This window comes from Branchiostoma floridae, chromosome 3, assembly GCF_000003815.2.
Source record: "Branchiostoma floridae strain S238N-H82 chromosome 3, Bfl_VNyyK, whole genome shotgun sequence".
Classification (NCBI taxonomy): Eukaryota; Metazoa; Chordata; class Leptocardii; order Amphioxiformes; family Branchiostomatidae; genus Branchiostoma; species Branchiostoma floridae.
The window spans coordinates 33,384,203-33,396,143 of record NC_049981.1 but is presented as its reverse complement, the minus strand read 5'-3'; the positions used below and the strand labels follow the sequence as shown (position 1 = coordinate 33,396,143).

The 11,941-nt window shown below is 40.8% G+C and overlaps 1 protein-coding gene across 1 annotated transcript; it reads left to right on the top strand.

The window, feature by feature from the left end:
- The first annotated feature begins 134 nt into the window (after positions 1 to 134).
- On the top strand, positions 135 to 5,141 carry LOC118411883 (GTP-binding protein SAR1b-like). The gene is made up of 3 exons (XM_035814374.1): positions 135 to 179; positions 1,363 to 1,494; positions 2,435 to 5,141. Exons 1-3 carry the CDS (start codon positions 135 to 137, stop codon positions 2,546 to 2,548), a joined length of 291 nt encoding a protein of 96 aa, XP_035670267.1. The 3' UTR covers positions 2,549 to 5,141.
- The last annotated feature ends 6,800 nt before the right edge of the window (positions 5,142 to 11,941 follow it).

Sequence of the window (11,941 nt, the reverse complement as noted above, 5' to 3'; positions counted from 1 at the left end):
ACTGGATGTGAGTAACATTGGAGTTTTCATGAATGAATCAGCTTGAAGATCATACTAACAAAGAAAAATTGGATACCTTTTCATGAAAGAGATTTTTGTTGTAAATAAACAATTCATGGTGAATTTTAGTTGTCATGATTGTTTTTTTGTTGTTGACAAATACCAAAGAGGAACTGGATGTTAGTAAAAAGGAGTTTTTCATGAATGAATCAAGGCTCAGACAAAGAAATAGTTAGGTGACTTTTCATGAAAGAGATTTGTTGTAAACAATTCATGGTGATATTTAGATGCCATGAACATTTTTTTAGAAGTACCAAAGACAATTGTGGATACTAACAGTTGACTTAAATTTCAAAATGTGTGGTATACAGTCAAACCTGTCTATAGCGGCCACTCAAGGGACTGGTCAAAATTGGCCACTATAGAGAGGTGGCCACTATAGAGAATATGCTAATTAATTGACCACAAGCAATACGTTACACATGGTTTTAGTACCCACTGATATTTATTCACATAATACAGTACTTCAATGATTTTTACACTATATGTATTAAAAAAACAAAAGCTATAAAAAGTTTTAAATGTTCTACAGTTGATATTGTCTGAAGAGACCGGTATCGTCATATTTCTTTCGTCTTGTACCCTTTGATACTTCGCCGTCCGTGTGTTCCCGCTCGCGTTCACACGTCAGATTCGCCCATTATGCTAATGTGGTACTCACAAGAAAAGTCACGTCATTTTAGACTTATCTCTTAATAAATGTAAGAATGAAATCCATCATAGTCTGAAGTTCATATCATTTTCTTTTTGTAACAATTTATTTAGAAATTTTTGTGATGTGAATTAACCTAAGCGATAGTGTATTAGAACGTAACTTTAACACAATTTACCTCCGTAATATTGGTGTCGTCTATTGACCTTATATGGCCTCGTTTGTCAGCGGGTATGGGTAGCGCCAGTTTACGAAGTTTTGTTTTGAAAATAAGTCAAAGAGGTTTTAAATCCGGCGTAGGGTGACGATACGGCAGCTGTATATGGCCGAACGCGTGCCGAAACATAGATTAGCGGTCCGCGTGGCCGTAATCGGCAGTGTTTTTGTACCTGCGGGACCGGAAATCGTGTGGCCGTGGCCGCGTTGGGCAGGTGGCCGCTAAGCCTATTTCTTAATCATTACGAATCCAAGGGACCGACAAAAAGTGGCCACTATGGGCAGGTGGCCGTTATGCAAAGGTGGCCGCTAATACAGGTTTGACTGTACTCGATAAGAAAACTGACATGATATTTTAAAGGTTAAAAACTTGTATATTGTATGATGTAATGTTAGTTTCTTCACTAACCAACCCGGCGCTGTGTTCTCTGCAGAGTCTTCTAACAGATGAGCAGATTGCGAACGCGCCGGTTCTGATTCTGGGGAACAAGATCGACAAACCGGGCGCGGCGAGCGAGGAGGAACTCAGGCAGTGGTTCGGCTTGCACGGACAGACCACCGGAAAGGTGGGGCAACATTTGTGCTTACTGTGAATGCAGAAATGTTCGCGGTGGATTAATGTTCGCGGTTTTGCGGCGACCACTTCACCGCATACTTAAAACCACCGCGAACATTTTTCTATTATGGTATTAGACTGCAGTCTATGGTGTTACCGCAAACTTAAATCCACCGCGAAAAGTCCTTTTTTCTGCTGCCGCGAAAATAAAACCCCGGGAACTTTAGTGCATTTACAGTATTATGGTTTACTTCACCGAAAGGAAGCATGTTGTTTTCACTCTGTTTCTTTTTCTTCTTATGTTCCAAACAAATAATAAAGTTGATAACCTGAACCAGAGAGCCTACCCTGGGAGCCAGACAGGACCGGGTAGCTAGCGAGTTTTGTTCGGGGACCCAAGGCAGTCAGCCCGCAGATATCACATTAGTGCTCCGGGGGAGTTTAAGCCTGAAGGAGTTATCGCTACGTTATAGAAATAAGAAGGGTAGATAAACTGTCCTAGCTGCCCGATCCCGGCTGGCTCCCAGGGTACAGAGAGCCATACAAATGGTTAATGGTAAAGTAGCAGACACCTATCGTATCTGATTAGATCATGTAGCAAGTGACAAGACAGGGCTGCAGAGGCTGGTCACCATGTACATGTATATGTTTAAGTAAGAATAGACAGAGCAGTAGTTTGTTTGGCTACACTATTATGGATTTTGCATGCTAATGTTACCCGCCAATTTTCTTTGATTTATCTCTCTACTTTGATAAAGGTTAGACATCCAGGTAAAAAGATATGCCAAAAAGAAGTTACTCAAGCAACTGGATATGTTTCCAAAATCATATCCAGTTGCTTGAGTAACTGCTTTTTGGCAAAATTTTGTCTTTGTTTTTTTGGTTTAATTTTCTCAACATGCATTGTTGTGATACAGCCATACAAGCGAGCGTTTCTGTGTTGTTTTCAGGGCACCGTGCCGCTCCATGAATTGAACACACGGCCTGTGGAGTTGTTTATGTGCAGTGTACTGAAGAGGCAAGGTTACGGGGAGGGCTTCCGCTGGCTGGCACAGTACATCTAGTGAGCGCGCCCAGAAGTCATGTGACTCCAGGACAAGGGTCAGGCCAGGTCACTGCTTCCTGCTTCCCCGGTTTTAACCCTGTTTCTGCCAAGGGGTGCATCCATGCACGTCGTGTGTGTTAGTTACAGCACAGGATGGCTGGGGAGGGTTAAATACCTGATTTTCTTTTAGTTTTTCATCAGTTATCTAATGTGGAGCAGTCCATTTCTAAAGTAGGGGTGGTCAGGAAGCAGTGAAGGGAGGAAGATGTTTGGGGATCATCTCATGATATTGTACATCACGTACACGTAATCCCAGTTAGTCTAAGCAAACTATGGGTTTGCTAACAATCAGATTTCTGTTCTGAGACAACACAGATGTGATGAGATGATCCCTAAGGATCGAAACAGTGACATTTCTCCCCTGAAAAAGGTATGCAAATAAGTGTTTTCTGTGGCTCCGTGTGGAGTCAGTAATGCTGGGCAGGTCTTTTTCTCACCCAGACTCTCAGAATTTGTAGAAAAATGAATCCAAATATGAAAAATAAAAAAGCGAGAGCTGACCAGCGTGACTGTCTCCATATAAAGTGTCTGTCTGGAGTAAGCTGGGTACATGTTTGCCCCCCTCCCCCTTACCTACTATAGAGTTAGCATTAGTATAATGTAGCTCTAAGGATAAGCACTGCAGAACATTCTAAATATGGGAACTTCTGACCTGAATTGTTTGTATCTCTCTCAGCTTAAATTTGTGTCAACTTGTATCCAGGTTCAGCTCCTGCTCAAATATACACAAAAATATCTCTACCAACTTTGTAGGATTTGATAATGTTTTCATATTGTTTTAAATGTTACATCTATTATCTTTAAGCAAAACTCCACAAACCCAGGTTGCTACAGTTAAGGACCAGCTGAACTGTGGTCAGATATTGTCACATGTGTATTTACCAGTTTGTACTAAAACTTAAACTGTATTTCAAACTGGTCTGGTGAAGTTGAGAAAGCTCGTTTTGGGTGTAGCCAAGTTACACATGTTCTTTAGAAGAGCACACTCCCCTATTGTATCTTTATTTCTGTGGTCAATAAGAGATATTGTAGAAATGCCAAACATATTTTCACATTTCTGCTGACCTGTGTGATACGTACTTGTTGTAACTGCTAGAGTAGGTTTGTACTCAACCTTGCCCTCACAGCTTACTCCAGACAGATGTTATTGTGGTAAGGCCGGCCTATGTTCCAGAGTTGCAATTTTTGTACCTAGTGCGTGAGCAGCGTTTCGATTACCCCCAACTGTAACCCGAACTGAGCAGGCAGCGTAGAGCCAGGGTAGTGCTATAAGCTGGGTCATGGTTCCAAATGGGCATGCACAGCAAGGTGCACTGTGGGTAATATGTCAAAGGTGAACGCCCCTAACATGTAAACAGTTCTTGTCTAGACCATGCTTGAAACATGTTCAGACATGTTTTTATTTATTTGTCAGGAGTCTTCAACTTTGACATATTACCCAGAATGCATCTTACTGTGCACGAGCACTTGGAACTGTGAGCCGCCTTATTTTGTGGTTATGTATAAAGGGAAAATTATTAGACCATGATTCATCCAGAAGCATTGTATTGTAAAGAGCAATTGGTTAAACTTGTTATCGTTAATCCCTCAGGTTTTTCTTTCTAATAAATTAATGTAGAAATTACAGAAAGGTGGACAAGCTTCTTTATGAACCCCAAACGTGTTGGAAATAAATGGATTTCCACAAGGCCTGTGAAAAAAAAAAATGTCAAAGAAAAGTCATCAAAGTATTTTACCTTAAAGGTTTCCTCTAGTTTTTCTGTAGTGTGTTGATTGGTTGGAAAACAAGTCAACATTTTACTATAGTTTGAATAGCAGGTCACATGATTTTTGACCAATCAGCTGCAAGTATCTAAGGTTACCATGGTAACCCAGCATGATTGATGTCTGAACTATGCTGTATATGACTTGCACAAAACAGTGGCTAATCGGTGAAGGGAAGTGTTCCATCTTTTTGTTAACTGTAGAAGTTATTAAAAGTGTTTTGATTTAATAATTAATCACATTTCATGAGGAAAATAGAATGTCACCATAATTCCAATCCGTGGGTATTTTTTTTTATTTGCTCACCACAATCAGAATGAGCCATGTAACTTGATAATGTGCCTATTCCAGTCAGTTGTCATGAGTCGTAAGAAGTTGCTCTCAAAGTTCACAGCTGTTTCCTTTTTAATTAACGACGTGATTAAGTAGGCCCTAAGACGAAATTAAGCTTATACCATATATGGTTATGATTGTAAATAACCAGGCAACCGTCTGACACCCATGCCCCTGACAGGTCACCTAAGGAAACCCCATCAGCTGCAAAGCCTGATGGGAAACAGCAGCCCATATATGGATTGTTACATTTCCAAGCTCAGTATTTATTGCTGTTTAATCATTGTAGCGATCACCTGTGCAAATGTAGCCTTATTTGGTCGATGATTGACAGTAGAGGGTGCCAGGGGGTCAAGGTGAACTGATCGTTCATTTTGGAACTCCAAGGTCACGGCGAGATTGTTTCGCTTTTTCCTTCACAGAAAAGAATAAAACCATCAGTGGCATGGAACTCACACAAGGGTCCAGACTCGTGAATGGCGTCATTAAGCTCAAGTCACATTTGATTTTTAGTTACGCTAAAGCTCCCACACTTCGCATGGGATTGGGTGGCAGTGTGGGTCCCGTGGCATAATCAGCAGCGTGTTTGGCTTGGGACCTAATGGTCCTGGGTTCGAATCCTGCTGTTTCCTAAGCTGTGCCCTTAGGAAAGGCTTTTCTTTTTTCTTTCTTCTTTTGTGTTGGAACAAAGTTTAAACTTTATAACTATGGCTTTCCTCACTTAACTCGGGTGAAAATGAGTACCTAGCTTTGGGTAGGGCCGCTCCTCGGATCGACGTTTAATGGAGGTCCTGTGAGAACCATACCATACTCCTCACTTCACTCACGTTTAAGAACCCACCACAGATTTTGAAAAGGAAAATGGTATGGGATGGTGCAAACCATTCTGTCTGGCTATAGGTCGCTGCCTAGAAACAAAAAAAACAAACAGCCGGAGCCTAACCTCTGCTTCCTTAGTAGCCTAACGCTTAAAATCCTCTCCTATAAAGCTTACATGGAATTTATTCCCTTTGACAATTTACATGGAATGACTGGCTATACCAGTCCCATAATCCTTTTATATGCATGAATCTAGGGTAGTTTTAATCAAATACTGGATACCACCACCGCTACTACTACTACTACTACTACTACTACCAGGACACTACTTCTTTCCCCAAACTGAAGTACTATGCAAATGTAACGTTACATGTGTAACCTAAACTTATGGATAAACATACTTGTAGGTTAAATAATATAAGAAAGAAAGGTGAACCAAACCTTGATGCTGGCACCCACCAGTTAGGACCATTCCACGCTGCTGTAAGATTTGTAACATTCCTTTGAGCCTTTCAGCAGAAAATCTTATATTTAGCTGCCAGCACAGTTCCGCTGAGTTGGAGCAAAACCTGTCATTACACAGCTTGGTGACTCTTCAGTCTCTGATTGGTTGCTTCTCCACCAATCAGCACAGAGGTGACCAAATTTGAATAGGGAACTCCCTGATGATGTCATCGCGACACATCATAACCAGGTATGCTGGACCTTCCACATCACCCGTCATCACCCCTACTGTAGAATGGCATTTCCCTGACTTGACGAATAATTGCATTGGAATTGGACCAGTCCACTCTAAGAATAGGGGTGTTTTGAAAACACCTGTTGGAGCATGTACATTTTGTTAAGGTGTATGTGGCACACAGGCATTGGACTGTGTCTTAAGATAAAATAAGAAACGGACGGATGATGTCTTAAGAAGTCTCACACCTGAAGCTAAGATGTTCCTGTGGGACTGGCTGGCTGCTGCCCTGAGTTATATGGGTAAGTTTACTCGCTGTGTTCAGTTTTGAAAGATACTAGTACACATTTTTCTGCCAGTTTTTGACAGGACTTTCTGGATTTGATTTTCAAACTCTTATTGAAGTCTTTTTTTTTTATAGACCGAAATAATATGGTCACTATCTGTTTCCCATGTCTGTTCTCTTTGATAGCATTTGTGTGTCTCTTTCTGGCAAGAAAGTCTCAGAGAAAAGTAACTAGACGAAAGAAAACAGAAAAAAATGTAATGTCAAACCATGATTCTTTATTTTGGCCTGGGTTTGTACCAGGTTCTTTTATATGTATTCTATATGAAGTGTGATTGCACATGATTTTGTTTTTTAATTTTTCCTCTCTATAATGTTATTCTTACATGTAGATGAAAGAAATCAGAAACAATGTTGAGAAGTGTTTATAGAACCGCTGAACTGTCTTGTTTCTGCCCAGGTCTGTACCAGAAGAAAGGGAAGCTGGTGTTCCTCGGGTTGGATAACGCTGGCAAGACGTCTCTGCTCAACCGGCTCAAGTTCGGTACCATGGCAACGCCCTGCCCCACCGGACAGCCTCACTGTGAGGAGCTGCAAATTGCTGACATGACCTTCAGGACTCATGACCTTGGGGGTCACAAGCAAGGTCAGACCTGTCAAGACTTAGTCTTCCGTTTCTCATATGGATATACAATGTTTCATGCTTTTTTTATCCTCCAAACAGTTTGTATGTTTAACATATTTGTTTATTCTCAAGAAGCTCAAATCAGCCTAAAGGCCACTTTTCACTATGGTCAAGAGGGAAGAGGTATGGGTCAGACAATGACTAAGACTACATCGTAACAAAATGCTGTTTGATAACTTCCACAAAGCTTTTATTAATCTTTTCTTCCATTTGACTGTTACATGTATTACACAAAGACATGACGCCGGCAAAGGAGTCAGTGTACGCTACTGGGGGGCAATTAACACCTACTCAACAGCACAGTTCCATTAGGCAACAATTGGATTTTAATAGCCTTTTTTTCAAGTCGACTGATCACAGATCTCCGGTAGCCTATGCCGGCTTCACTCCTCTAGCAGATTTTAACACTATCTGATGCTACCGTAGGATCTGCTTGGAGATTAACATGACATGTATTCCCCGCCCAGCTCGCCGTGTGTGGCGTGAGTACCTCCCGGCCGTGGACGCTGTGGTGTTTATCATCGACGTGACCGACCCCGGCAGGTTCAAGGAGGCTCAGAAGGAACTACAGGTACGAATACCACCCGCAATGTTCTATTATAGCTGCTGTAACATTAAATACATGAGCTGCTTCTTCTTCTCCTTTTCATCCTGTCGGACGATCAGTTCACAAGGAATGGGCGATGTGCGACCAGACCGGCCGGACTCCTGCACCAGGACAGTCTGCCACAGGTTGAGCATGTGAAGGCACTTGTATATTTTATACACGAGCTACTAGCAGCAGTATAGTAAAACAATGGATAGTGACTAACCAACCAAATTCACTTGTCCTGTCCTTTGCACACACAAGATCAGTTGTTTGTGGTAGTAAGTGTTATTTTTTCAACTTTATTTCCCTTTGTTTACTTGAAGTGATCACTTGTGTTGTAACTGACTCATGCACAATTGCTGATGATCTCATTCCTATGAAGCTATGAAGTAAGGAAGAAGGTTACATATCATCTGTTAGAAAATTAGGAGAGATGACTCTGGACATTAGAAATCTCTTTTATTCTGGTCAAAGATGTTATGTCTTTATTACCTGCTCAGTCCCTTAACACAACCTGGTCATGCGGGGAGTTTTTCTTTTCTTTTATTAGTTATCAGATTCACCACAATACATTTTTTTTTCTACTGTACTGGATTGTGATGACAGAAGAAAGAAGCTTTCAGCGAGTCCTCCTGAGAGGTGGAATATGGATCAGACAAAAGTTTAGACAGAAACTACTAGTACTTTCTTTTGGTTTCTTTTCTTACTCTAATTGAGTGATGACTGCTGGTCACTAGACAATGACCTCTGACCTTTGGCCCAGGGTCTGCTGAAGGACGAGCTGACCTCCGCGGCGCCCCTGCTGATCCTGGGGAACAAGATCGATGACCCGCGGGCAGCCGGCGAGTTCCAGCTCCGCACAGCGTTTGGACTGCACGGCCTCACCACTGGCAAGGTGCTACTCAGTCTATTTTCTTCTCTTAGGATATACTATGGCCAGGTTTAACTGGACCTGGTCTGTTAAACTGTTTGTATGTCTACTTTGATCAAAACTTGGAAATGCAATCAAAAAAACGTACAAACGTAAGACTGTTTTTTTTTTCTTTAATCATCTTCCTTGGTCTTATACTACCGGAGGTGGTGTGACGTAACTGCAGGATGTTTGCCCAGAAGCCAGAGGTCCTGGGTTCAAATCCTGTCATGCTGCAGATATTGTGCTCCTGGGAAAGGTACTTAACACAACTTAAAAAATGGGTACCTACCTTTGGTTGGGGAGGTAAAAGTCGGTGGAAGGAGAAGGATGGGATCTGCCTCCCAATACTGTGCTGTAGACACGTTGGATAGCTGCCCCATGGGTTTTGATAATAGCCTGGAGTCCAGCCTTGTTCGCTCCTGAAGGCCAGCAGTCTTCGGTAGTGGACTAAAGCGAACAAGACTGGACTCAAGGCTACTTAGATAAAGGCTATGGGACTCACACTCACTTTTCGGTTTAGCGTCCATTGTTCCCTGTCTTGCAAGGGTTGGACGTTGTGAGATGTCGTTCAGGTCTGATTGCAAATTGCCCTTTAATGTCAAAGGGGCTGGCCTTTTGCAAGTTGAGTTTGCAAATATCTTCCTTGACATTGTCTACCCTCTCCTCTTGGGATTCTGGCCCTTAATTACAGACTTGTACCTTCACCTTTTCCCACCACCACAGGAGACCGCGCCCCCTCCCAAGGGCCAGCGAGCCGTTGAGCTGTTCATGGTCAGTGTGAAGGAGAAGCAGGGGTACGGGGAGGCCTTCCGCTGGCTGGCACAGCACTTCTGAACACAGGGAGGCGCTCCTCTGCATGGAACAGCCAACTTTGCAGACTAGGGGAGTGATACAAGTTGTCACCAGCGACAAGTTGGATAAGAAATGGACCAGAAATGATGTTTTGACAAAATGTTTAAATGATTGCACACAGCGAAGTATGCAGCTTCGGGAGAAATGTTGTTGACTATTAAACCGTGTAAACTTGTACCTTACATACTATTAAATCCCTATGAAAGTATGAACTTGAAACTCTCAATTGACAATAATGTATTACTTGAAGAGTACTTATCTTCTTATATCTTATAGATAATAAATCTTTTATATTCATTTGTCTCCATTGGACATCTGTTAAAGTAAGACGGATTAAAAAGAGTGTACATTGTAATAATACAGAAATCTGTTGGCTCTATCTGAATTTACCTTGTCATTGTAGTTTGCAAAATCCTTCCGTCAAAGTACTTTTATATTTTGGCTAATAGTTTAGCTTTTAATTATTATCATATCAATTAGTGAAGGAAAATTGCATAGGGATCCAGTTTATTGACTTTATTGTGAAAAATAGCCGATGACAATCAGGTTAAGATTCTTTCTCGTCAAGAAAAAAAAGGTCTGTACCAGAAAAACGTGGGAATATACTGAATGGAAAGTATACGTCATGTAGCTGGAACCTACCATATTCATTAAATACATCATCGGCGTCAGACATCGGTATCTTACAATGGAGATGTAAGAAATAAATTAGCAAATCCTGCAGCCATCATATCAATAACCTGGAGAACAAAATTTACCAGCACCCGGAAGATGGAACAGTTTCTTTTTATCATTTGTTAAATCCATGTAAAATTCCTGTGTACAACATTTATGTGCATGAAATTTGTACATTTAAGTTAATTTGCATGAAACTACGTACTCTATCTGGGACACAATGTAGAACCAATACAATTATTTGTTGTAACCAAATTTGTTGTGAGTGAAAACTATACAAATGTGTGATGATTCCTTTCATTACTTTAATTACAAATCATGGTAGTTGCTTTGTTTGGAAAGTCGAAGATAAAGCGTGTGCTTCCCACGGAAAGTTAAGGCTGCATTACATAGGATTTTGCACTGCATCCTCTGCCAATGACAGAGCATTGCGGCATGTTTTTCTTGTCCATACTTTTGAACTGTAACCATTATACATACATGTACAGTGTCTAAATTTGAGAAGAAAGCAGTTTATTTCCAAGATTTCTTGCAACAAAAAAAGTGAACTTAAGTTACAGATTCAGCTTGTACAGAATCGAAAAAAAAGGAATTTTTTAAATTAACAACAAAACTCAAAATTGATTGCATAATTCATTTCCGACCAGTTCGAGATCAAAACAATTTTAATCAAGTAACAAGTTATGTCTTATTGTACATAAGGCAAAGCTCTTGATGTTTGCACAATGTTTATACTATTATAGTTTACACAGATAATGCTAACATTATTAACATTTCAGAAACTAAACTAAATGAATCAGCACAAAATGCTGACGTCTAAATTATCGCCAGATCATATTTACACATGACGGCCTTCCCAGCATGCCTTGCTGGTATCCCATAATGCCCTGTAGACAGACATTTTATAAGCATAAGTAAAATTGGTAAATATTATTAACAAAGGGATTAGTTCCAATCCTTTTGACAAGTTTTCTCCATTTCAAGCTTGGCAACTGTGAGCTGAGGCCATTCCAAGGAAATCTGCTGGTTCTCAGAACTAGAAAATAAAGTTGAACAGGAAAACCAACATGAGAGCCTGAGGGGAGAGAATCTAAATGGTTCAGAGGTTTGGGGAGTGAATGTCATTCAATTCTAGTTTTCCCTACATTCTGTTTTCATCTTTACCGCTTCCTCTACTTCAAAATTTATTCCAAACTGTTCACAAACCAATAAAATGAATTGATTTGGCCCTAAGAAAATACCCATAGAAGACAGCTTACTTAATAAAATACAACTTTTCCACATGAGGGCAGCTTCTTACATACATGTATGGGTAAATCTTTACTTAATCTTCAGAGTCAGGGTAAGAAAAAGGCATAGGAGAACACAGAGTGAAAACGAGAGTCACAACAGTATAAGAGAGTTTTAGAAAGTTGACTTTTATTTTGTTCAAGTTTAAATGGGGCGAATTTCAACTCATAGTAAATATACATGTAGTAGCACATTTGATTGCCTACAGCTTTGCGTCTTGTGATTTCTAGCAGCCAATCAGCAACAAGAAAACAAACGGGAGATTGTAGAAAAGTCACATGAGGACAAACTTATTTCTTTCCTTGGTTTTCTGACATCTGAGCTGTCCAGATGAAAACAGAAGGCAGGGAGGAAAACTAGAATCAGACTACATTCCTGTCCCTGCTGTGTGTATAGGTGTACAGAATCCCCCCCCCCCCCCGGACTCTGTGTTCAAGTTGATCTTCTATTTCAGCATTAAGAACCAA